The 27,647-nt window shown below is 40.4% G+C and overlaps 2 protein-coding genes across 13 annotated transcripts; one reads left to right on the top strand and one right to left on the bottom strand.

The window, feature by feature from the left end:
* Positions 1–5,474: 5,474 nt before the first annotated feature.
* On the bottom strand, positions 5,475–11,652 carry znf131 (zinc finger protein 131). 12 transcript variants are annotated; one of them, XM_080468094.1, is made up of 9 exons: positions 11,490–11,652; positions 9,820–9,978; positions 9,615–9,716; positions 8,219–8,363; positions 7,985–8,090; positions 7,654–7,845; positions 7,170–7,548; positions 6,939–7,069; positions 5,475–6,559 (listed from the first exon to the last, which is right to left on the bottom strand). In XM_080468094.1, exons 2-9 carry the CDS (start codon positions 9,959–9,961, stop codon positions 6,035–6,037), a joined length of 1,722 nt encoding a protein of 573 aa, XP_080324220.1. In that variant the 5' UTR covers positions 9,962–9,978; positions 11,490–11,652; the 3' UTR covers positions 5,475–6,034. The 12 variants fall into 12 exon arrangements, with proteins under 12 accessions (XP_080324220.1, XP_080324223.1, XP_080324218.1 ...); XM_080468097.1 differs by having other exon boundaries at positions 5,479–6,559; positions 7,170–7,545; XM_080468092.1 differs by having other exon boundaries at positions 5,539–6,559; positions 7,170–7,545; positions 8,770–9,716; positions 11,490–11,585.
* A 3,902-nt stretch (positions 11,653–15,554) lies between these two features.
* Positions 15,555–19,795, top strand: selenop (selenoprotein P). Its single transcript, XM_080466866.1, has 5 exons — positions 15,555–15,766; positions 16,306–16,536; positions 17,370–17,582; positions 17,723–17,840; positions 17,963–19,795. The coding sequence occupies exons 2-5, from the start codon at positions 16,334–16,336 to the stop codon at positions 18,389–18,391; spliced, it is 963 nt and encodes a 320-aa protein (XP_080322992.1). The 5' UTR covers positions 15,555–15,766; positions 16,306–16,333; the 3' UTR covers positions 18,392–19,795.
* The last annotated feature ends 7,852 nt before the right edge of the window (positions 19,796–27,647 follow it).

The raw sequence follows: 27,647 nt of genomic DNA, 5'->3' as shown, positions 1-27,647 counted from the left end.
TATATTAAAACCTTACGAGGAAATCAAAGCCGTTCTCTTTTGTGCGGCCCTGCAGCCTTCAAACACCCTTCCTGTCATCACACCATGAATATCTACGCATTGATCTCAGGCGGCCTAAAAAGACTTGCGAGCAGAAAAAAGGCCTCCACTTTCAAGCACAAAGCGACACACGTTGATTACTCGTCTTTTTATGTGTGTAAATAAGACTAAAAGGACATTTGCGCATGGAATAAAACGTTCAATGGGAAGAGGGGAGGAAGGAGAGCTCCGAGACTGTAGAAAGAGGACAATGTAACTTTCAGTGATGGAGTAATATTCGGCTGAACATCTCAGGATCTGTTAAACACAAACAAGCTTCAATTATTATTGTGTCTTCGTGTTTTAGGCTGAATATTTAGGCAGTATGCCTGGGCAACACCTACCAAGGTTGAACAAAGCTATTTGGAAAAAGTAACTGGACCCTCTGATCACCACTCAAGTACAGGTTGAAAGTATTTTTGGACTCCTTTTAGTGACAATGAAACCTGGTTGCTTAGTGATAGCCACTGAGTGCCTGTTTGCCTCAGGCTGAGGATTAGACATTAACCGGGACTGAGTGCCAAAGAAGAGAGCGCACAGTATTTTAATGACACTTCCACAGAGCTTCAATCAGACAGAAAATACTCAGATTAAGTGCAGGAATAAGATGGCTAATCCATATAAAAGCACACTAACGTGGACCTGAAGAAACAGCGCTCCGCTGGAAGAAGGAAAGACCGATTGTTCAAAAAGGGGGCCTGCGGGGTTTGTACTCTTGTTTTCCTCTCACGGTTCAAAAATGTTTTAGGAGGCTCTCAGCGTGATTTACTAACGTCCTACAAGAGCGTGATAAATGACATGCTCAAGCAAGTAGATTGCACGTTTAGTTTGTGAGCATGAACATGATCAGCCGAGAATTACACCACAAACAGTAGATTTCAAATGATGGATTTGCACGCAATAGACCCCCACATGCATAAGCTGGTGACGGTATTTACCCTGATGCTCGTTCGCTTGCATTCACCATGGAGTCATTACTTGGTGTGCTGAGCACCTCCAAGCATGAAATGAAATGTGACATGACTGAGTAATGAAAGAACACCACAATATGGGAAATAATTGTCAAAGCTGTCAGAAAAAGATGAGCAACAGGCCGAAGAAGGGGTACAATGCATAAAATATCTTACACTAACTGGGTGACCTGAGGATCGGGTCCTACCGAAGCCCAAAATAACACTCTATCCATTAAGTATGCTTGATTTCATGAATATGGAATATGCCATATCACAATATTCTGAGCTGAATTTATGGTGACAGATTAATGTACAATGTGCAATATGGTTCCTCTTAAAATGTTTATGTTTGGTTTGATTTTTAACATTTTGAACGATTGAAATCAAGGTATTAATTGACTCAACCTGTCACAGGAATGCTGCTGTTATTGTGCTAAGAGCCGACTCCTCACAACTTTTAATTTTTTAAAAGAGCTCAGCTTTCCCGTGTGTGTGTGTGTCTCAAAATTGAATATTGACACTGTTACTTGGTTTCTTATTCAATTTTTTGTCTGACTCCGTTAGGCTATTTTACATTTCACTTCAAATTCTGCTATTATGTTTGAAGTAAGTTTGTCAGTCAGTTAATGCTATTGCGTATTCATTGTAGTTATTGTTTCTAGAATAATGCGGGTATTTTTATTCTTGAATTGTTTTCACTGCTGTTTTTTTTTTCCAAAGCAATTTGTTAACATTGTTTTCAAAGGTGTTAAATTGACTTTATAAAATGAGTGAAAATCAATTGTTTCAAAAAAACGTATCACTTTGTGTTTTGCTGTTTACAAAATGTTGCTGCCTCAGTCCGAATCCCACAAATCTGATTTATTCAGAAGTCTGAAAAATGCTAAAAACTGTTTAGCACCTAGAAAACCTCAAATATGAACAGGGAAACCTGTAAACTGCAGAGTCTGTTATTGGACAAGCGTGTGTTTTAAACTGCACTCTGCTTCACCATACAGTTTTAATTTATTCAGATTAAGTAAACACAGCTTTTGCATTACATTATAGACGTATCCCTTGCAGTTCCCTGATGTTAAAATTAACAAGTTTGCACAAAAAGTCCTTTAAAATGAAATGTAAAGGCACTCAAATATTAAAATATTTGAGTGACTTGCATCCAGCCCAGTCGTCTTTGTTTCTTATATCTAAAACTCATATCAATATAAAGTGATCACGGATATGTCAGTGAGTCTGCAAACAGCTCTTAATGAGCAAACACAATTAGCTTTGTCGAGCACAGCTCTGTTCTTACTCACCAGACAGTCAATCATTTGTCTGAGAATCCCCTAGGAGAAGAGACGGGGCTTGCCCGGTGCACTCGCCTGCTGATCATTCTGCTGGCATCAGCAGCCTCTTCACACGCTCCGAACACAGAAAACACACGAGCCCATCCACAGCAGCTGTGAATCCACAATAACGCGCTCTTTCCATCTGTTAAATTCCCCTTCAAAAACAAGCCTCCATGTGACGACTCAGACGAGCGCATGGAGGAACTGCTTCTCTGAATGAGAGGAGAGAATTCCCCTCCCATTGGAAAGCCTCTAAATGTGCCTTTCATTCCACCGGCGTTTAGATCTCACTCACCCTTTTCCAGGTGCACGATTCATGCGTCTTTTCTTCAGACGAGACACGAGCACAGCCGGGTAAATCCGCACACGAGTGTGCTCGCACAGTGAGATCGGCACACAAAGCTCCCCGCTGTGGTAATTGAGACACACAGCTGACAGGAGTGAAAAAGCTGTAACAATGAAGAACATGGGGCGCATAGGAACAGAGAGGCAGGGGCCTGTGGAATCTACGGGGCAAATATGTCACATTTCAGAAAAACCGGGCTGACCTCTTAAAACTCTTCCCTTCACACCCATGAGCAAACAGTCTAAGGCAAACCAGCGCCGGCATCTGTGTTCACTGAAGGCACAGCGCAAGGAAATATTCTGGGAATGGTCAGCCGAAATATGGGAACGTTCTGTTCCTTTTATACCAGCAAATGTTGTTTTTTCTTTGTACATTAACTACTGTGGCTGCAAAAAACTAAAACTGCGATTACATAAAGCTCAAAACAGAACACAAAATACTGTCCTGTACATCGTTGTTAGCAACACAGCCAGATAGGTACTGTGTGTCTCTGAGGCCTGAACAAAGTTACCATGACACTGTGTGCAGGGAGCACAATAACAATGCCGCAGACGTCCCTAAATCCTGTAGCCCATGATCCAAATTCAATATCTGTTTGGTCATGTATCTCTTCTAGCTTTAAAGAGCCACGTGAGTGTGCTTGTCATTCATGATCTGCAGATGAAAGAGATTTGTTTCACAGAAACAAACAAAACAAAACAAAACACAAGAAGCACACTGCTTCATGTCCCGACTGTTGGGGGCTCAAAAGAATGAAAACTGCGGACAAATATTGTTTAGGTGGGAATAAGAAAAACATATTTCCCTAGGACATAGATTCAGGTAGTTAATATCTAACCTGAGGCAAATGATGAAGATTGCTCTTGTCCTGCAAAACATTACAAATCACCAACCTGATTGTCCACATAGTCATCAGCTTCCTACAGTAGGGCAAAAACACATCTATTATCTATAAAACCTTATTTAAATTATTTTTTTTTTTATTCATTTCAGTGGGTGAACAAGCCAGTTATTTCTTACAACTAAGTAATTTGACGATGATTTGATTTAGTGTTTCTAATGTGGATATCTTTGATTGTTTTCAACTTGAACACAAAACTTGAAACACCGAGGAAGAACTCCAATGACACAAAGATTAAATTAGTCATAAAAAAAATGATAATAACAACTGAAACTCCAATCTGTGTGCAACAGGTGCATGAGCCAGACTCAGTCCAGTTGTAGCTCGGTGTCAGTGAGCTTTGCTGAATCAGAAATGGAAAAGAAGTTAATTGGGCTCCTGCTGATTACCCCAAAGTGAGACGTCACACAGGGCACGCACGTGTCACACGTGCGTGAAAGGGTGCTTAAGGAAGAAATAAAGTTGATAACGCAATAATGACGAGTACTACATTAACAGAAAAAAAAACATATGCGGTGAAAAATAATGCATATGCATACAAAAAAAGAGTGGCTATTGTGAGTCTTAATCTTGTATGGGTAGATGACACGAACTCTGCAATAGTGAGATTACAGTGATTCCTGCCTGCCATGGATTCTACTTTAAAAGAAACACAATATTTAAAAAAAAAAAAACAGAGTGCAGGTATTGGAACAAAAGCTTATTTCGAGATACACAAAGTAATTTCTCTGCACGCATTTAACGACAGTCAACAGTTAATAATCCCCCGCAGCAGGCCGTCCACTGAGAGCATCTCTCGTCAATAACCGAGCCCTTTTAAAAACACCTCGGATGTGACCGGTGAGAATCAATCTTACATGCGGGAGCGTCTCCGTGAGCCCGCGGCGACAGCGTTTACCGACCCCGCTGCCACAGCCATCGTCAGTGAAGAGCCGGGTGACATTGAGCCCACCGCCTGCTCCGCAGCTTCTCCCCTGTGCAGGCTGTTGTGAGGGAAATCTACCTGACGGGCGGGGGAGCGGACCAATCAGCAGCTGCCTGAGGAGGGTCTCGTTCCCCCCGCGTCCAATCAGACGCCGGCGTTAAGCCCTCTTCAGATCTGTACATCGGGAGGTGTCCCGTGCTGTGTGCACACACTCGCCCAGGTAACCTGAACTCAGTGCGCGCGCGCGTGCACGTGCGTGTCGCACCAGGTCAAGGTGGGGTCAGGGGACCAGCACGTGGCCGTGAAAGTAATCGAATGGCGTGGAAAGGTGTTTGCTTCCTGTATTTACCAGCTGAACAAACACCAGCATATTGATTTTCTTTTATTATCCTTGTGATAATATGAGCACCCGCTTCCATGAATGCTGTGGACTGAAGCCTGAAGCCTTATTAAAAAACAAAAAATAAATGTGTCATTGAGGTTGCTTTCAAGCCTCTCAACACACAAATAACACAGATTGATCTCTAATAATAACCCAACATAGACAGCCTCCTGAAAGTAGTCTGATACACTCTAGTTGAGAAACTCAAAAGCCACCAAAGATACCTATATGACTCTGAAGTTTACTCAAAGATCTCAAAAAATTAAAAAAATAAATATTATTCTCCATAAAGCAAATTGGAAAATATTCCAAATTAAGTTCTGATTACTCCAACCATTCTACGCCCATTATATCCTTTTCAGGGTCGTGTGGAGCCGGAGAGGTCGCCTGTCCATCACAGGCTGAACCCAGAGAGACAGACAATAATCCACATTCACCAATCAGCTGTGCATGTTTTTGGACGGTGGAGATCATGCAAACTCTACATAGAAAAGATCCACCCCGGCACTGAAACCAGTTCTTCCTACTGTGAAGCAAGAGCACTAATCACTACGTCACACTGCAACCGAAGCCATCTTTTTCTTGTAGAAAACATTTCATCAAGCATTAAAACATCAATACCATTACATTCAACAGCTTTATATCTCACTGGTGGTCAAAACAAATCTCATATGGATAAAATAGCAAGTCATCCTCAAAACCAGTTTTATTTCTGATCTCTTTTTTTTTTTTTTTTTTATGAAAACACCAAAAGTTGATATGAAAATAAACATTAGCAAAATTGTAGCAATAAGTTTGAGAAAACAGCAGCAAACGACAGATGTTAAATGAGCTGCAAAATGTCCTTTTGTTGTCAAATCATGATGCCAAGTGACCCAAGTTTATAAGGAAATCATAAAAACAACAAAAAAACAAACAAAAAAAAAACATAATGAAAACGGATTGAAGACGCACTGGAGACACCATGCCTGTGCATTATAATGGCAAACAGCTTCAAAATAAATAAATTCAGAGTTCAGAGTGTGGGTGTTGGGAACAGAGACATTCAAGGACATATTGAGGCGACATGCTGCAATCCCACCCTCATCCAAAAAAGTGTTGGCTCATCTGCATCCACATTCTCATACAACCACGGTTTGGATTGCTTCCTCAACGTTGACCACCTCTTCCTCCACCTCTACTCCCACCTGAGAGTTCACCACATGCTGCTCGTCCACTGCAGTCGTGGTCACATGCACCACTTGGATCTGCACCCCTGCCTGTTTTAGTCTCTCCACGTCCTCCTCGCACATCTCCGTCACCCCGCCGTCCTCCACCACAACCGTCGCCGTCTCCGCCATCTCCATCACTTCTACAGGCTCCATCGTGACGTGTTCGACTTGGATCCCGTCATCCAGCAGGACCGTTCCCCCTCCTTCTATGCTCTGCGTTGCTATGGTGAGAGCGGCCGTGGCGGCGGAGTCCGAAATGACCAGTTCTTCACTTGACCTGTCCTCGATGGAGTGGACGTCTGTGAGGTGGGCCTTCAGCTCTTTGGCGTGAGTGAACCACATGTCGCACATGGTGCAGTGATTTGGCTTGACTCCAGTGTGGCTCACAAGATGGTCTTTGAACTGGTCCCAGCTGTTGAACACGCTGCTGCAGACCTGATGGAGAAGAACATGAATGAGATTTTTTTTTAAAAATACATTTTTTCAAGTGTCGGAGGATGGTTGTTGTCAACAAAGAGCCAACATTGTTTACATTACACTTGCAATGCAGAGTTCTTTCTGCTCTCCCTGCCCCAGGAGAAAGTCCCACTGGTCTAGCGTCTAAATACAAGTTAAAATCATGAAAATCACCGTGCAGGACTAAAATTTTTTAAAAAAATGCCGTGTTTGAAATTTCCACTTTTATCTTGGGAATACCACAAAGTCTTGGTGTGCTCGGCTGAATCCATTCCACAAAGAATGGAGGCAGATCTGAAGGGATGTCGTGAGGCCTGCCTCTTGGCAGCACAGTCTTTCGATTGTGGTGAAACAGTACCTGACATTCATAGAGCTTCTTTCGTCCTTTCTTGGCTCCGGCCCCGTTCTGACAGGCTGCCATATGGCACTTGAGTGTGCTGTTCCTTGCAAATCGCTCATGACAATCTGGACACTCGTAAGGTTTTTCACCTAAAAAACAAGCACATATGTTTGGACTCATAATGTGCGTAATGGGCAAATATAGTCAAATAAACCGCAAACTACAGTGGTACACTTGTTTTCCCCTTACCAGTGTGCTTCCGTAAATGCTCCTTAAAGTGGCCAAAGTGGTCGAAGTGCTTCCTGCAGTATTCACAAACATGCACTTTCTTTTGGGGCTTCTGGTTTCGAGACAGTTCCTCAGCATCGAAATGAAATGTGCTGATGTGCTGCTTCAAGGCGCCCTCCCGAGAGTAGGCTTTGCTGCAGTGGCCACACACGTGGGGCTTCTCCAGTGAACCCTGGTGTGTTTTCAAGTGCTGCTTGAGGTGATAGTATTGCTTGAAGTTGCGGTCACACCTATCGCAGCGGAACATGTTGTCCACTTGCGAAATCTGGACTTCCACAACTTCGACGTTCTCCAACACCTTGGGGGCAGCGACCAGTTCCTCCTGATACACAACCTCCTGCTATGCATGAACACAGAAATGACCACAGTTAAAATTCACCTTTTCAAAGTCAGATGTCTCATTCCCGACGTTCATCGACTTATTAATTTCAAAAAGTCCTCGTGCCTCTTGTATTACTTCCTTCTTGATCACGTGTAGAGTTGGCTCTCCCTGCTGGTATTTGCTCGTTATGTCGGCAAGGAGCGCCAAAGCAGAGTCATCCGACGTCACCTGGGCATTCTTCGCAGCATCAACCACCTCCTCCAGCCCAGACTCTTCTACTTCAACTGCTCCGTCCCCGAAAACTTCAATCTCCCTCTACAAGGCAATAAAGAAACGCAGTCTCAAGTTACCACATGTACGCAAAGCTCACCGAATTCTGACAGACATCTTGTTAACTAAAATCTAGCCTATATCATGTAAGTTTAAAGTAAACGACGATCAAGAACATACAGACCTGTTCACCCTCCGCTGAGGGCAACGTTTCTGTAATCACATTTGATGTCTCGGCAATCTTCCTTTTTTTACTTTTCTTTTTCATCAGTGAGGGAGTCTCATTTATCCTACAACAGAAGAGATCACTGAGAGGTTAAAATATTTGGTACGAGTATTCTTGAGACAAATTTCTTCCAAGCCCGTTAAATATTTCACAGAAAACCTTAAGCAGTAAATACTCAGATTAAATACTGACTCGTTGCTGAGTGCTTTGATGGCTTCCTGCATTTGTAGGTATTCAGCAGCCTTCCACACATCGTGTGCTTCCTCTTGCCCAGCGATATCCAGAGTGGCCGTGTAAGTGAACTCCATCAGCTGGCGAAAGGCTGTGTTACTCACTCCTGGTTAAATGTGTCAGAAAGGCAAGTGGTTAGTGAACCCTGCTCTATACGACAGTGACAAAGAGGTGCAATAATCTCTATACCAACAAATGTTGAAGCCAGACTACAAGTCAGCTACGAAGTGGAAAGAAGCTACAGTATAGTACTGTTAAAGCAGGACGCAAGTCTTATATAACTTGTGGAGTGGAGGGAAGGAATTTCCCTTTGGGATTAATAAAGTATTTCTATTCTATTCTATTCTATTCAGTCGTTAGACTGTTGCAGAACTACACGGCAGGGAGCTATGTAAAGGATCCGTTCACCCATGTCAGGTTTGGTTTGATTTAAATGAACCCTGGCGTGGTTGTTGACTACCAAACAATGAGACCAAAACAAAAGCAGGATTCAGTCTTCTTCGAAATATTACCGAGATGAGTTTTGATTCAAGTTGGTTTGGAGTTCAAGTCGAAATGCAGCAGAAACACAGTGGATGTAAACAGGCTAATCACAGCATGTGATGAGTTTCAGACGTGACATATACTTCCAGTAGATTATAACCCAAATCGTGCGCTGAAGGGTGTTTATACATTTCACCACTAATAAAAAAAACAAAAACAGTAATAATTACTTGATGTTTTAAATCACCTTCAATAAAATTATGACATATTTACAAAAGAATACACTTGAATGTCGCCCAAATTCTTTTTTGAGAAGGTGCAAACGTAGAAAGTATCTAAATCATTGTAATCCTCACATAAATATTAAATATGAATTGCTAATTTGGCTTCCTAACTAAATTGCAGGAGAACAACAAAACATATCTTGCATTCATGGCTCTGTACACATTATAAGCATTGTCCATTAAACCAAAAAGACACAACACAGAAAGTATAAACAGAAACAAATGTGAAAGACAGCAGGAATGAACACAACCTGGGTCGCTAGCCGAGCGGTTGTCAAAACTTGTCAATGTAAAGAATCATGACTGTGATTTCTGTCTCAAAGTGTCACTATGACACACTCTGTCCACCAGAGAGCACTGATGGCTTCATTTCCACCAAGAAGTCATCCAACTGGGAATGTTTGTATTCTGTAACGAAGACATCTCGTGTCTCATTACTTACTACAAAATCCAAAAGACATAAACTTATTTTGAGACATATCCTTAACCCTGTTTGGGGAGAAAATCCCAAGAACGACAGCTCTCAACAACACGCACACATCCCTGTCGGAGTGCACCGTTTAAATAAATTAAATTGAAACACAAAATACCTTCAATTTCCACCAGTGGCTCTTGTGTGAAATCCTGGAAGAACTTGTGAAAAAACTGACTGCATGCAGCCAATACCGCTTTATGGGCTCTGAACTGATGTCCTGCAGTCGGAAAGAAACATGCACAAAAAAAAAAAAAAAAAAAGTCATATAGCTTACAAATTTTAGCAATACAGAATTAAAGGCGAGTTATAATAGTACTTACCATCCACAATCAATGTGATGTCAGTGAACTGATCCAGCTGTCGTTGTTCATTAAGCTTGTCCATCATCACTTTGTAATGAGCTGGATACTCACCGCTTCCATTCATCTCTACCTCCACCTCCACCTGCATCTCTGCTGCCATTAGTGACCTGACGCCCTCTGTGTAAGCAAAAGAAAGACAAACGAAAAATAAGATGAGGCCTGTAATCATATTGCCGGAGACAATATAGCATTTTCTACATGGATCAGTCGTCTAATTAGCATTTAATTTCAGAGAATGACAGTTTTATGCAAACTGTTCCCATGTAAATAATTACATAAGAAAAATGTTGTGGTAATATAGCTTAAAAGGTGCAGGACTCAGCGGATGATGTTAAAGCCAGCATTTGTTGTCACAATATCCCAGCCAAATGAATGTGCGATGATATGCAGAGCTCAGTACTGTATGTGGGTTTTAGCCATGACAATTTTTGCCAAATCTGTTCAACCAGCGACAGACAGTTATTGTTTGGTGCTGATTCTGATTTGTTGGGGTTTGCGGAAGCGAGACATATTGGAAAATCAGGCACCTCAGTAGCATGTGGAAGAAACTTAGGTGGCCACAAACGTCTTCTTACTGTGGTCATTAACCTGCTCACACACTGCTGTGGGATGGCATCTCATTCTTCAGCAAGCATTTATCACAAGTAAAGCCAGCGTGTGTTTGTGTTGGTCAATCTGACACTAAAAGCACACCTGGTGCTGGCATGCTGCTGCAACATTCCCACTCCAAGAAGGCAGAGGTAGTCTTTGATAAATCTGGCTTGATGGGTGAGCAGTAACATCTTTGAAGATGGAGTTAGGTGCCAGATGGGGGATTTCTACTGGATGCATGTTACCTCAATGTCTCTTTGCATTGAGATTGCCTTGAGTGAAGATATATATTGTTATTTGTGTGAGTAAACTTTCACAAGCACCACAAAAGAGGTAATATACCTCAAAGTGTCCAGCAAATGATGACAATGCTGGGAAATTATTGCATCATCAAAACAAAGTATCCCTCTTTAGCAGCACTTGTTCTTTCGGGTTAAAAGCCTGCAGGACTGCACATGTGTAAAATGTCAATCGTTTATGGATAGAAGTGTTTTGGAATTAAAACGTACTACCAAAAAGCGAAGAGAGCTGTGTGAAATGAACTTTAAGAAAAACTTTTATATAATGCAGTAAAATGAATGCACACGGGCGTTTGAGAGTTGATCTAGATATAGCACTAATCACATAGTTTCTAAAACGAAAACAATCCTTTTAGTGTCACATTGGGCTATTTCAACTCGCCTAACAGGTTTGCTAGCTCAGCGTTAGCATACTTAGCAAAAACAACACGATATCCCTGGCCGCTGCTCGAAAAACAAAATGATTACACTCCCAGCAAAAACACAGCTCTGCATTATTTCCTAAGAGGTGTCTATACAGCTATCCAACCGGTTCCCCAGTGAGAAATAAAGGTGAAACACGACCCCCAGCCCGGCAGGGCTGCAGGTAACAGGCCTTTTAGCATGCTCGCCATTTCGCGTCTGACAGACAACATTACGTCATCAAACCGCGCATTAAAATACACTTTTCCCGGACAGAATACCATATTGTAACCACTATGGGTTCGATTGAGCATTAATCTCCACCGGTATACTTACCCCAAGTCTGGCTATGCTGCTTCAGACAATTGTTATCCGACGATATTTAGAACGACGCATGTACTGCTGTTCTAGCCCCGTTGCTACGAAAAGGGCGGTCGTTCGACAGCAGGGCCTCAGTATCCCATAAACCCTTGCGAAGTCCAGGACGCCAACTAGCGTTGCTTAGTTACAGTTACAGTTACATTAGAGGCAGTTCATACTCTAAAAAGGCCGAATTACTCATTTAAACAGATTTAAGTGTTGAAGGAGTGTCAGGCTACAAACGATGAAAGTATTTCATTTGCTTCAGGGGCAAAATATGTGATCAAAACAAATTCGTATTAGTTTGCAGGAACATTGATCCACATTCAAGCGTCGGCTTAGATACTGTTAGATCGAATGCTTAGCACAATTCCCTAATTACTCCCTTGAAAATTATACATATTTCTATGGAAAACTAATAGAAATCACTCAGCTCACTCAGCCTTATAGAATAGAATAGAATAGAATAGAATAGAATAGAATAGAATAGAAATATTTTAATAATCTCTGTTGGATTAATCAAGTTGCTCCACACAGAAAAGAATACAGAATAAAAAGAATAGACCTTAAAGCAGCAGTACGGCAGGGTAAAGTTAAATAAGTGATATTGAATAAGTCATATTAAATTAAATTACAGGGAGGAGTTATAGAGTCGTATTGTTAGATTGAGTTTGGAATCTGATTTGTGACATGCGTAGATGAGTACGCTTGTATTCATCTGGGTTGGGATATTTTCTGTGATGATGTATTGTGTCTTCTGCCATCCATCCATTTTTGATGCTGCTTTATCCTGGGCAGCTGGCCAGGGCAGAATACACTCTGGAAAACATATCAGCATCACATTCACACCTAGGGCCAATATAGAATAACTATTTAACTTGATGTGCATGGTTTTGGACTGTGAGAAGAAACCAGAGTACCCGATGGAAATCCACACACACGGGAAAAACAGGTCAAATCCACACAGAAAGGCCCTGCTAGTATTTGAACCTATGACATTCTTGTTGTGAGGTGAGAGTGTCAGGCTCACAGCCTGAAAATATACAGTAGGTCAGCGCTACGCATATTAACCAGCATCACTATATTTAATTAATTAAAATTAAACCACAGGTTTTAGATATGAAATATTTTCAGTTTGGGTTTCCAGTCTAATAACATTGTGGGCAATTTGTCCTGTGTTTAACTGTTCACAGTGTAATTCCATCACTGGGTGGAAGGTCTAGTAAATGTTATAAAATCATTCTACTATTGCTTTCAGCAATTCTTAACACAGACAGATGGGTGTTTTTAATGGGTCAGAATTCGAATTAGTATCAGTCTTTGCTTCACTGACACCTTTTCTTTTGTTGATAAAACTGTACAGTAGATGCAAAAAATTGTTCTATTCTTTTTACTTCACAAAATTTATTTTAAACATATAAATCTCAGCAGCACCTTCTTTAAACACTTTTCATATCTGCACTCAACACAATGGAGAAAACCCTAAAGAGGCTTCAGTATACACTTGCTTTACATATTGATGTATATAATTGTTGTTAAGACAAATGGATCTAAAGGCAGCTGGCGAGCCAGAGATTCAAAGATGTGTTTTGCTCAGTTACCCATTAGGAAAATGAAAAATATAAACGTGCAGTCAACCACAGTCTGGCTCTCTGGTGTAGCGGCCAAAACACCTAGCAGAGGAATTCTTAAGAGGACACACGGTGGGCCAGAGGTTAGCACTCTCGCCTCCCAGCAAAAAGGTCATGGGTTCCAGTATGGCCCTTGATCTGTGCGGAGTTTGTATCTTCTCGGTGTGTGTGTTTGGCTATCCTCCTGGTATTTGGATCTTTGGACATGTGATGTCAATTGGTGACACTAAATTGCCACTGGGAATGGGAGTGTTTGGTTGTTTGTCTATATGTGTTTGCCCTGGCCACAGTACACTCTGATCGACTCCAGCACCCTGTGACCCCCGATAGGATAACCAGGATAGAAGATAGATGGAAAAGATTCTTGATCACGCCACGACCTTTCATTTTTTTTCAGTATTCGATTGATATGTTACACAAATGAGAAATTAAATTGTGCATAACACTGTTGTGGCCTCTAGGTGTCTCTGTAGCATACTGGTTGAGATGACTTACTTGGTCCTGAAAGGATCATACCTATGTCGCATTTTCTGTTTTGCACACTTGTTTTTCTTTCAACTTTAATCAAATGTGAAAAACTCAAATAGGTCCCTATAGTGACTCACCGTCAGGGTAGTTCTGTACTATAGATGTTGATAAAGTGATCTGCATAGGTGGGGGTTCAATCCTCATTCATGGCATTGCTTTTACATTTAAGTACAGTCTCCTAAAGGCACCTTGGAAAGTATATCATCAAGATGTAAATTACTTTGGAGTCTTGGAGTTATTGCTGATGCTAAAACTTAATGCTCTGTAACAAGAGGGAATTTGGAAGCAGGGGTTCAATTTATTAGCAATAACTTATGTATGGTATCATGGGTGCAGATCCCCGGGGGGGATTCAAATAATGTTTTCTGAAAAACATGAAAATATACTACATGATCAAAATTGAACAACTGTAATCCGGGTCATGTTTGATCAAATCATAAATATCCAATAGCGTTTACTTCGATAAGTTGTTTCATTTATCTTTCCTTTATTTTATTGTATGATCTCAATGCCTGAAGAACTTCTCTTGTAGCTTATCACTGATCATATGAAGCCAGTTTGACAAAACTCCTATCAAACAATCTATCAAATCTCTAACATTATGCTGTCATATCAAGGTCACACAGTCCTGAAAGAGGACATGAACTCAACACCAGACTGTTAATGAATAACACTTGGTCATTGAATAAACTTGGAGAACTCTAAGTCGCATGCTGTCCTTTACTGTATGACCTGACAGATACTCTGCCTGAAGTTGTGATTTCTCACCGCGCTGACGAAGTGCTGCAGGCAACCCCATTTACTCTGTGCACTGACACCATGAGCAGAACACATGTCACTTCAGCAACGTTACACAAAATACAGCCCAGATCTTTCCACACAGGCAATATACAGTACTTATACATGGAGACAAAAAGCAGATGGGCAGGTCGGAACATCCGTAACAGATAGCACTTATTTTATGATCAGATAAGACTTTATGTCACTTGAGTTTTAAAGCATATCGATTCTGAGTTGACTCACTATCTTGAAGGTGAAATGACTTTTGAACTTACTTATCTCACTCTGTATTCCCAACTGCATGGCCTATATCTGCAGACAGACAGTCTGGTTAATTGCACTTTGAGACTTTTTTAATGTTATTACATAACAAGTCTATAATAGAACAGTGTCTTACTTTTTTTTGATGCGAAGTCATTCCATATTTAAATGTGCAAGATGTGGGTAATAATTCCTAAAGCGTGATTATATATATATATATCAAAATAATTCATTAAAGTCCCTCAAATTTTAAATTGTATTTGGTAGCTTTGGTTGTTCTTCCACAAAACGTTAGTTTTACGTTAAAACACACAATTTATCATTCAGCTCTCTGTTGTTACGTGTCTGACCCAGATTCTTACTCTATGATAAACTTTACTTCATTATTTGCTACTATAAACAGTATACAGATGTTTTATTGGGGTCTTATATCTTCATGAACACCTTGGTAACATTGTCATGTGTTTATTGGTGAAGTATGTTAGGTTGCCTTGGTAAAAGCATGTCTCATGTGCATGAGCCTGTTCAGTTTAGTTTTCTTTTTTTTCAAGCTGTTTATCCGAGGCTTACTGGACACTGACCAGAGTCCCACCCAATGTTCTTTTTTCATTCCCCTCCCTCAGCAAAAAGGGACTTGCACAATGTTGTTCCATGTTTCTTACTGAAAAACTTGATCCAACAAAATGCACGATGTTTAACAAAGAAATCAATGATTTAGCCACTACCTAAGTCACTCACAACAGAAGCAAATGATTCCTCCTGTTTTCATTGTCCTGTTCAATTTTATCTATCTGCCAGTTGGTACTAAACATTTCCCTTGATAAATGTTTGTGTCCTTTCCACATGAGGGGATTTCATTACAGTGTCTTCTTTAACTTGAAAGAACTGCAGGCATCAGCATACAGCTGTGCATGAACTTTGTCCTCCTTCCTGACAGAAAAACAACAGGCGGAGTATAAAAGGGGGGAGCAGTTGAGGAAGAGGCTTGTTTTTGTTCCAGGAGTTGCAGTGACAAAGAGCTGAACTAAGGGAAGGAAACTTTTTAACCCAGGGGTAAGAGACGTACTTTACTACATTTTGTTAGATAATTTAGAACGAAAAGTGAGTAAGAAGGATTTAACAGCAAAGGTGGGGGAAATAGACTGATAAAAACACATATTTCAGTGGAGGACACTGAAATGCTCTACTAAATGCAATAAATGCAAACAGTGTAAATGTGCATGCAGTGTGTTAGTGACCAACTTTTGGAAGAAAAAAGAAAAGGATAATTTGATGTTTGTACTTTTCATGTTTGTAGTCACAGAATGCAGAAATGTAGATTTAAATTCAACACTGCCATTTTTGGTTGTGTTTACTGTAACAGTGAGATTAAATTTGGGATCGGTGACTTGTAGTCGACTGATTAGTTCAATGCACACTTCTGTATTCAGTCTGAACCAGAGTAAAGACTAGTTCCAGTTAGGAACTTCCTCTGAAGACTATGAAAATGGACTCTTTCTATTACAATCGTGTCATTTTTGTGTACAGGCCAGCTTCTTTCAGCTCTTTCACCCCTTTCTGTCCCCTCTCAATTTCTCTCTCCCCTCCCTCAGATCGGGGCAGTGAGAGGGCACCACAGAGATGTGGGCGTGCCTCAGCCTGCTCCTCACTCTCTGCCTGCTCCATGGGGGCAGGGCAGAGAGTGATGGGGGCGGGCCTCGCTGTCAGCAGCCTCCAGCCTGGAAGATAGGGGAGGCGTATCCCATGCAGGCGTCAATGGGCCGGGTGACGGTGGTGGCCCTTCTCCAGGCCAGCTGACTGTTCTGTTTGGTGCAGGCTTCCAGGTATATGCACGTCTTTAATCACCAGGCCTCCACCTTGGCGGCCACTCAAGAAAAACAAAAACAAAACACTCCATCCAAGTCACATTTAGAGCAGGCTAGACCAGGGATGTCAAACTCATTTTAGTTCAGAGGCTAAATACAGCTCAGTGTGATCTAAAGTATGCTGGAGTAGTAAAATCATTGTACAAGAACCTTTATATAACTCCAAATGCTTTCCTTTGTGTTATAAAAAGAATCACAAATAGATCAAGAAAAATTTGGCATTTACATTTATACAAAACCCAAATTAGTTGAAATTGTTTTCAATAGAATGTTTAAATACTATCCCATTTGATATCACATGTGCAAAAAAAAAAAAAGTGAAATTTTTTTTTTTCTTCAAAGTTAGTTGCTTCTGAAATGATTGGAATTTAATTTAAACTTTATTGGTAAATCTTCTGAAAGATCCAAATTTCTTCCGTCTTTAGGATGCCTGCTTAATGCTACTTTATTCGCCACTGGGCCACATTCACTGATGCATCAGTAATGTAATAGCTTATATTTCAAAGCTGTGTTCTGTCTGTCTTATACTTGACTCAAACAGCATGACCACCTGTAGTAAAATGAGAAAGAATAGTTGTTTCAGGTTTTTTTTGGTGACAACATAAGAATATTTGCAGTTTTTACATTTTGCTGATGGACCTTATGTTTGACATTCCTGGTCTAGACTTTAAGCATTGCAACTGTAGCCTCGTTCCTTCCTCTGAACATGCTTTTTTCTATTTCAGAGGGGAACTATTGGTAAGTTTGTTACTTTGAAAATGATGTTTGAGATATTGTCCTCATGTGAGCAGAATGGACGGCCTGCGCCAGAAGATGGAGAGTGACGGTCTGAAGGATGTTGTCTACATGGTTGTGAACCACCAGGGGGAGCAGGCACAGCGCCTGCACTCCATGATGGCCCAGAGACTTTCAGAGAACATCACACTCTACAAACAGGAGGAGCAGCAGCCTGATGTTTGGCAGGCACTGAATGGAGACAAGGATGACTTTCTCATTTACGACAGGTTTGTTATGTCCAGAGTTTCTTTCACATATCAGGGAAATCAGGTCTATATGTTTTGTTTTGCCTTTATCTATTGTCATTATCATATCATTGTTCCCAATCTGTCATTAACCTCGCATTAACCTGTTTCTCCACCATCAGGTGTGGCCGTCTCACCAACCAAATCTCACTTCCATACTCCATCATTGGACAGGGCCACATCGAGGGTGCAATCAAAGACACATATTGCAAGCGTTTATGTGGCGAGTGCGCGTATGAGGTATAGATCACATCTAACTCTGCAGATATTTATTTTAAAGATAGATGATAGATCACAATGAGAGCCATTAAAAGACAATGTACTGTGCTGCAGTATCTTATGAATTTGATTCTTTTTTGCAGAGTGCTGAGATCCCAGAGGAGTGCAAAGAGAAAGCAGATGCACAGCCTGACACAGATGTTGCTTCTCCTGCAAACCATGATCAAGACCAACATAACCATGATCATGGTCATGGTCATGGTCATGGTCATGGTCATGGTCATGGTCATGGTCATGGTCATCATCATGGACATCATCACGGTCATGGCAATGGGCACCATGGCGATCATGGTTCTCATTCCCATGGCTTTGGTCATGGCCATGATCACAACCATGGTCATCATCATGGAAGCCATGGTGATGCTGCTTCTGACCATGGACATGGTCATGGTCAACAAGGTGTTCAGCAACAGGCACATGACCAACATCGTGCAGATTTAGGCCAGATGCAGCAAGCAGAGCCTGTGCAGGTGATGTCACAGGGTGCTCACGCAGATGCCGGTGCGCCTTGAGCTGCCGAAAAGATGAGGTGAAAGTCAAAGTACAGCTGACAGAGGGCAGCAGGCTCTGACAACGAAGCCTCTCCTAAGACTAGCTGATGCTGACACTGACGCAGGCTGTTTGGCGATGCAGAGAGCGAGCAGCCAGTTGGTCTCTGACACTGTGATGAGGCGCTGCCAGCCTCCTGACGGTGACACGGACTGACAGGCAACATAGCCGATAATGTCAGGGAGACCTGACAGTGACGCTTGCCTCCTGCTGCCTGACACCAGCCTCAGACAGCCCAGTGAGCCTGACCCCAAGGTGTTGCTAGCTGAGCATGAGAGCAGCTGTAAGCTGGTCCAGAGATCAGCTTCACACATAGAACCAACCAGCAACATCGGGGCTCAGCGTTCTTTTTTACCAACAAGTATTACTCTGAGAGAGGAGAGATCAATCAACAGTCGGCATATGGAGTAGATAAACAAGAGGTGCCCAACACAGATAGAGACAACACAAGGCAAGAAAAACATCAGCCCGAGCGTATCACACGTTCTCAGCACGCACTGAAGAATAGTTCTTGTTTTATCTGCCTCAGCATGTCCGTCAGTGGGTTCCTTTCCTCCTCTCTCAGCAGTGCATGTGGTCATCATGTTCGCCAATGGCCTTTTCTGTTTTGTTCTCTCCATCCTTTATGAAAGCAGGCACATAAACTATGCGCTAGTGGTGTCTGACTGATGTCAGGCAGGAGAGAAAAGAGGGGGTCCTTCAAGAACACGATTAACACTTTAAACTTTTAGAGTTCAGAAAATGACAAAGAATGTGCAAAAAACACTGATACATTGGAAAGAATAAGAAATTATATTAACAAAAGTCTGATAGTGTAAAATAGGCATTATCTAGTGCTGCCTATTCTTAGTATTAAAAAAAACAAAACAAAAAAAACCCTGAAGCACTGGCCCACCACTGGGCAAAAAAAAAAAAAAACAGGATCTAAAACCAGACCAGACCAAATGTGTGTCTGTAATAAATGCTATAGATCATCTTTCTTTGGCACATAACAGTAAAGTAAATAGGCTTTCACACAAAAAATAAAGTCACACATTTCAAATATGGAGTATTTAGCATTCCTATTGGATTTTTTATTTTGGTTTATTTTTTTTTTCTTGATTGCATACATTTTCTATGTAGCTTATAATTTGCATACATTTATACAAAGCGTTTTTTGAAAGTAGCCCAGTAGTGAGGGATGAAGTGAAATATGAAAGCATTGAATGAGTAACCGCTGGAATACACTCTGTACTTAATGATGGTTTCAGTGGGAAGGTGACAATCACCCTGAATACCTGATGCACGTACAGAGAACTGTGTTGAGCTGACACTCTGACACAAGAGAGAGATGAACAAGACGATTAAAATAAAGATGGTGCTACTTATCTTTAGTGAGTTTGTGTGTTCATTATTGACATTGTAAAACATAAACAGCATGTACCAATGGATATGTGTAACAATGAAGCTGATATTTGGGGGTGAAAGCTGCAAAAAAAATAAAAAATCAGCAGGCTACATAATTTTTCTAATCACTTCTCACCACAGAGAAAAATAACTTTTGTTCAGCTGTGGAGTTTTTCTGGAAACATAAAGGTCAGAGTCATTGGACTTTACTCAGCAGAGTTCCTCCCAGATGATCACAGTACCTTACCATGACCTACAAACACAGGATATTGTTCTCATGAGTGTCGTTATTTGAATTATCCAGAATTAGCTTCTGAAATTTTAATTCCAGTAAAGACACTCTTTTCTATTCCAGATCTATATCGTAGTTTCTGGACGACTGTGCTGCGCAAATCATGGATCCGTTGCCTCACTCAACCTTAAGACTAACCCTTACTTAAGCGATCGGTCAATATGTCAGCTCACTAGGGATTATTTTTTTGCACATCATCGGTAGATCAAAAAGCCTCCACTACTTCTGTATTTGACAGGGTAAGTTATATGTTGCAGAAATGCATAGAGTAAAATTTAGACTTAAAATTGAAAAATATATATGGTAGAAAATAGAGAGAGAGCCGCAGAGATAGTTGAGAGTGTGTGAGAAACTTGTGAAAGACTGGAGAAAAGTAGAGGAACCTTTTATCGTGATAAATAAAAAAAAAAAGAAGCCAATCCCAGTTTAGTATAAATGAGGGCAGGGGTACACCCTGGACAGTTCGCCAGTCCATCACAAGTAAAACAATGCACAGAGATTGACAAGCTGTACCGTGTTGTCATTTACAAGCCTGCATATATCAACCAAGTAGGAAGGTGGGGGAAAAAAAAGATCTCCAACCTTTTTTCAACATCTGTCAGCAGATGGCAATACAGCTCTGCACATGCAACCACCAACACACATCAACTCTTTTATGATGATACTGATAGAGCCTGTACATAGTGAACTGATATGGAGTGGCCTATCTTTTCTTTTTTATAACTGTGCCGAGCTGTAACTGTAACTGTAAATGTAACTTTAACAGGTGCCTTGGCGGTCCTTTATGATTTTTTCTTAAACTAACTTGACCTTTTCCTGTAGGTTTACTTCCAGTGAACCAAATAATGTTTCTTTTTGTGTATATGTACATGCACCACAAGCTCATTTGGGTGTTTTGAATATTTGCTGTTGCTAAGAAAAGAGAATAGAAGTGAATGCTTTCAAGAATGAATAATTTAATAAATAATTGCACCAGTAGATCATCCTTAAAAATGTATGTAAAATTCTTTTTAAATCCTATTTAGCCGGAAATTGTTTCACATGTTTCATTGTTCAACAATTTAGTTCATTAGCCTGACAACTGATGATAAAACAAGAGTAAACAATAAAAAAACCCAAAAACAAACCTTGAATTGCTGATTGACAATTCCTTTGGATTAGGATTACCCAGTTGTCACTGTTCAGTTTAATCTGAACTGTTTCTTTGACTGAAGCAGCTTCAAATACTTGGTAATTTCCCCCCGAGGGGTTTGCGGAATCATGTATGTTCTATATCGTCTCATCTGATTCAAGGTCACGGACGTGGATCCCAGTTAATCTGCAAAGACAGGTGACACCCTGGACAGGTTGGCCGTCCATCACAGGACAGAGATACAAAAAGACAGACAGTCACAGATGAGTGAGCAATTAATTCCAAATTCATGTTTCCAGACTGTTGAAAGACACTGGAGCATCCACAGAAGAAAAGACAACGTATATGCACGGGGAGAACATGAACACTCTGCACAGAAAGGTTCAGCCGAAATCCAAACCCACAACTGTCAACCACGAGTACAAGAGTGCTGTTTCACATGTGACAAATATTAACTACGCACCATATTGAGTTCAGTGATTCCACTATACAATGTCTTGTTTGCCCAAATATGGTTTACTACCACTATGCATTGTGTCTGTTTGAATATTAACATGTCACTTGAAGGAGATGCTGAAAATGGCTGGAAATGACTAAATATGATCATTTGTGTGTTAAAGGGTAAACTTGATGATATTCCAGATGCTGTACAGACAACATTTATAATACTATACTTCTTTGCTTATATTAAATGAGGAGATAAAGTCACAATTGACTTATTTTACATTTAATCTCTTTCTCTTTCTTTTTCTTTGTACTTTGTTTTTGTTTTTTATGGCAGCAGCTGCATAATGATGTGAATGTGCAGCTCAATGACTGAGACATTGTCTCAAACCTCAAGGTGCAACACCTGCTGCTCTGCTCGGTGCAATGTAGCCGTATTGCCCGTTGGACTGTGTGTCCAGAAAAGGTCAACAAGCAACCGGAGGTAATAAATGAAGCTGAGGCGGGCGGCTTGTGTGGGCGTAATTGGGCTGAAGATCCAATACAGGAGAACAGTGACTTATGGGTAATTACCTGCAATGTCCTGAGACAAAGAGCTGTGAGTGGCTGTCTCTCTGATTCAATCAGCCCCACACAGAGCAGCGCAGTACACAGCTTCTGTCTTAATTGTCCAATATGCTTTCTCCTCAAACTGTTTCTGCAGCCCTTTCCTCTCTGATTATTCCACCAGCGGGCAGCGAGAAAATCAACACACTTGTGAACTCGTTCACACAAAGTTCTTCTGTGTTGCTCACAAACAACCCAGTCTCCCTCCACGGAGCACATGCATGCTATTCCCACTTTACTCTGGCGTATGTGCACAAAACCATTTGCACGTTAACACCCGCCACAATGTGCTGTGTGTTTTTCTTCATTTCTGTTTTTCTTCTGTCATGGTGCTGATCTGAGTTGACCTTTGCCTGACATCATGCTGCTGGTGTGCTTTAAATGGCACCGTTGTTAGTGACTTAATGAGAGTCTATGAAGACTATATTAAGTTTCATGCTAAATGGGGTCCATGTTAAGATGCCATGGCAAATTACTAATAATCCATAACACAATCTCGATTGCGCGTGCATCAGCACTAAACGGGTGGAATAACGATTCCAATGTACAGATCAGAGGGAGTATTAAGATCAATCCAATGTATTTCTAAAACAAAGTGACGGACAGGACACACCAAATGCTGCATATATTTATTGTGTAACATGTCAAGAGCTTAGTGATCACACATACAACACCACAAAGGTTCAATTGGTAAAAGAACAATAGCAGATCATCAAAGCTCATTACAGTTCTTGGCCCTGAGTAAAACAGCAGCCAACGCATGAGGACAAGGCTCCAAAGATATAAGACTGTGGCACAATAATAATAAAAAATAATGATTTGCTGGGTTCAATACAAACTGTTTTTCAGTCTTGAGACTACAATGCAAATGTTTCTAAATCCAGCATGTAGGCTTATTCCAGTTTTATGAGCTTGCATGACACATAACGGAGAACATATTGGTGATGCTTCCGAATTTACGGTTGTCAGGTGAGGTGGTGGGGTGATCTGAGGGCTCTAAATAAACAAATAAATAACACAGGAAGGAAAATAGAGTGGCGCCACAGAACATCATGAAAAAAAAAAAAAAAAAAAAAAAACCTGACTAACAATTGCTGCACTCAAGTCAAGAATTAAGATATTTCCCTAACTAGCTGAGAAAAGTGTGGCTCATTGTTCCTTGTTTGATAAAGAGTGACAACCTCGAGAAATTCCAGCCAGATCTCCTCCAGACACATTACTATGACCCTAGACACGATGCAAAACCAAGAGGCCCACGTCCAGAACGCATCATTATAAAATAGCTTTACCCAAAATGCACTTATCAATACTGAGACGCAGGAAAAGCACAGTGGGGGAAAAAAACAAAACAAAAAAAAAACAAGAGAAGATAGTTAAAATAAAACTATTTCACTCTGCCTATATTTTGATATAACTTTGTAAAAGTTCTATTTGCTTTATCTATTCATAAATCTGATAAAAAATATTAAATACTCCATTACAATAGATCATTCTAGCAACCGGTTAGTGTGAAATACATTCTATCTACATGACATTTGTACAAGCTTATTGATAGTTTCAGTTCTTTGTGGTTTGATTATTGTGCTGGCTATTAAACATAATCACATGTTGTAACACATATTGTAATAAGTAATTCACACTTGAGTCTGAAAATACAAAATCTGAGTACTTTTTAAAACGTGTGTGTGTGTGTGTGTGTGTGTGTGTGTGTGTGTGTGTGTGTGTGTGTGTGTGTGTGTGTGTGTGTGTGTGTGTGTGTGTGCAAAGTGCTTCTTCTAAAGTGTCTGTAACATTTATAAGCTCACAATGACATAAACAAGCTCATGGCAAAAAAGAGAGAAAAACTCAGAGTCTCAATGTCGTAAACATCAATACAGTAAGCTTGAAAAACAAACCAACAACACCCCCATTTTATCCAGCTCACTGTAAGCTTTGAAAATACTTTCAGAGATGTCACTATTTCACTTTTTTTTTTAGATGGTTTCTCAGCATTATGCTTGCGTTGCATCTTCCAGTTTGCGCACATTCACAATCATTGTGGCACAACTGAAACATTAACAGTGCTTTTCCCCATTATTATTATTTTTTTGTCATTTTCCTTTATATTCACAGACGGCTCTCTCTCTGGGGATCTCTGGTTGGGAGTAAACACTGTTAAAAAAAAAAAAAGTCTGAGAGCCTAACAGTCCGATTGTGCTGCTACAGATCACGAAACAAACAACTAAAACAAATCATAGCGTCCCATTTTATCCAGACCATGCACCATTTATAGACATCAGTCCTCTTCTGTTTGAAGTTGTTTGTTGTTGGGTTTTTTTTATCACAAAGCATTTACAATTTTACACAACACAGTGATCGTTGCACTCTCTTGGCTGATCCCTTCACACCACAGTAAGGCTGAACGTAGGATACATGTACCGAGCATCAGCATTATATTTTGACTACAAACACTAACAACATGAAAATATATAACTGTAATTTAATAGCACTAGCAAATATATTAAGACATTTCTGCAACAGCACGGACTTGCTGGTTTTTATCTGCACTACAGGCAGGAACAACAGAACAAAGAGACAAAGAGAGTGAGAGATAGAGAGAGAATGGCACACATTTATAAGATTCACATTTTCAAAAATTGTCATTTCATGGCTCTAGCTTTGTGTCTGTCTTTATTAAGGGATTATCCGTACAACTTACCTACTCTGTCTGAGGCATTTGCCTGCATATCCCCAAAAATGTGTCCAAAGCAACATAATGTAAATGCTAGCTGCATTTCTTCTGTATTGTAAAGTATGTTTTGCCTGTAATGAGAAGTACTCAGTTCGAGGCCAGCTTGAGGACAATAACAATGCCCATGATTCAATCATGGACACATTATAATAAAAACACTGTGTTGTGTCACAAACCATGCATCTGAGACAACCTGCATCAGCCTGTTGACGCAGCTTGTTTTACACAGTATGCCATGCTGTCGTGTGTGTGTGTGTGACAGGCATATTGTCAAGTCTTTGTAATACAATTCAAAGGATTAAACACATGTGAAGGACCAAACACTCACGAGAAATAGGACACATTTTTTAAAAGTTTACACTTACAATCAAACAAGGATCATTTTAAACTGTGTGCTAATGCTGCTAAACAATTAAGCCTAACTTTTCCCTAAAAATGCCCTAAATGTAGTTATTTTACCAAAAAGTCTTTTTACGCAACACAATGAGAAGAGAATCATGCACTACTGTGCACATATTTCCCAATCTATATCTGCACGTTTTTGTTTTTTGTTTGTTTGTTTCTCTTCAGGAGCAGATGTACACTCGATATAGATCCAAATACTTGTCTACCAGTAGCTTTATTTTAGAGCACAACTTGGAACTAAATGTTTTTAATATTTCCACTGACCATAAAAAAACAACAAAAAAAAAACATTTTTGGTCTGTTTGCTTCTATGAGGTTGATTGGAAATATGCACATTGTGATTTAACAGACTTTCAGCTCATCATTTTATAACTGAGAAGGCAAGATTAAGGCATTTTCTTAATAATTCTGTGTGTCTGTGCATGCTTGTGTGTTACTGTGTCAATCTTTGCACATATTCTGGTATTAAGTCTGTGCATTAGTGTTTGTACATATAGCAGAACTTTTTTCTACTTAGCGATACATAAATGCTCAAATCTATACACATAAGCATAGTACCGCAGCACAGAAATGGCAAGCCAGTAACACCGTCGTAGGCACATGTAGTTAGCACAATGTACTTGGCAAGTAAGACGTATAAAGTGTTGGCTGATTACATCTATTACACTACTTTCACAGTCTTTCAGCTTACTCCAGTTACTGTCCCTGCAATATCATTACTGTATGTAGAAAGTCAAACTCTCACGAAAAAAGCTTAATCTTATTGGTACAATGTTAAATATTTAAGTTTACTGTAAATTAATATAACCTGTGATAATAAGCCAAATGAGATAAAAACAGTTCTGACATCACCTCGGAGATGATTTTGTGGGATGTTGCTGGTATATCTGCCAAAGTCAGAAAGCTTTCCAACTTTTCACAACCTATTTAGTCCTGCAATGCAGCTTTGCATCACATGATGGCGTGTTAAGTCACTCAGAGAAGTAGCTGGAAGAACAGTTTACACAACAATGGCTGAAGTTCTTGGCAACTACATAGTGATGTACTCTACATGATGAGCATTATTATACCTTTTACCAATTGGACCACTGCAACTACTCACCAAAATAAGGATCCAACACTATGAAAGTTTGTGAAGGATCACATCGTGAATCAACACTGCCCCCCTTTGTGCGAGAGAAGCATGATTTTAATTTGACACCGTTAAAGTTTCCGTTTTAAAAGCAGATTGCAAGTGAGAGCAGAGGGTAAACGGAGTCGCTGTTGAAGGATGTAATATCAGATTTATCTGAATAGCATGATGTGTGTGTGATTCCCTTTCCTTCTCCTAAATTAACCTTATTAATGTACCCTTCAGCAAGGCACTTAGAGGTGCTACACGTTCTACTGAGTGGCTCGCAGGCGTGAGTGAAGGACTTCCACCTCTTACTGCAAGAGTCACATTTCAATGGTGAAATCGATTTTACGTTCTCAGTGATGATGCCAATAAAAGGATATACTTACAATAATCTGAAGGTTTAAATATCAATTGTTTTATTCAACTGCAATGAGCCACGGTTTATTTGTTTTTCCCTTTTCATCTGTCTCTATTATATCTACATTACTCTGAGATTTCCTTCATTTTCCAGAGTGCCTTTCAACATAACGAATATGAACAAAAAAATACATAATATGGTTAACAGGGACTCATCTTGACGTGATTTATTCAAAGCTTGGCCAAGTATTTATAAAAATATGAACTGCGTTTGTTGAGACATATTGAGGCCAGGAATGCAAGTTACATCTGCATAGCTATGTTTAACATTGTGTTCGGCTTATTTCCTTTGTAAAAAAATATATTTCTGCTGAAGCACTAATATAAAATGGCGAAGTGAGTAAGAATCTCAAGAATCTCAAAGTAGCATGAGACCATGACTATAGTGTGTGCTCGTCTTCCCCTCATCAATCTTTGACCGACATTGCTCTGTAAGATTACGACTTCGACAATGCCAATGCTCTAAACACAAGCAGTCAGAGAAGCGAGGCAATCTTAGGCAAATCAGCACTGACATGACGCCGCTTTTTTTCTTTTTGACTCATTACAGTCAAGCGTGGCTGTACGGATGTAGACAAAAAGAGCAAACTGAATGTTTAGTTTGTGATGTTTACATCTTGCAACATCTGCATCGCACCAATTGGTAAAGCAGATGCGAAATGTTGAGAGTACACCTTGTCGCCGTTCGC

Source organism: Lipophrys pholis (genome assembly GCF_963383615.2).
Source record: "Lipophrys pholis genome assembly, chromosome: 7".
NCBI lineage: Eukaryota > Metazoa > Chordata > Actinopteri > Blenniiformes > Blenniidae > Lipophrys > Lipophrys pholis.
This window is presented reverse-complemented; position numbering and strand designations above follow the sequence as displayed.

Coding starts and splice junctions, on each gene's coding strand:
- znf131 (XM_080468089.1), bottom strand. Junction 7,549..7,653: donor AGAAGGAAGTAATACAAGAG/GCACGAGGACTT, acceptor GTTCATGCATAG/CAGGAGGTTGTGTATCAGGA. Junction 6,560..6,938: donor AGAAGCTCTATGAATGTCAG/GTACTGTTTCAC, acceptor CTTCTCCATCAG/GTCTGCAGCAGCGTGTTCAA.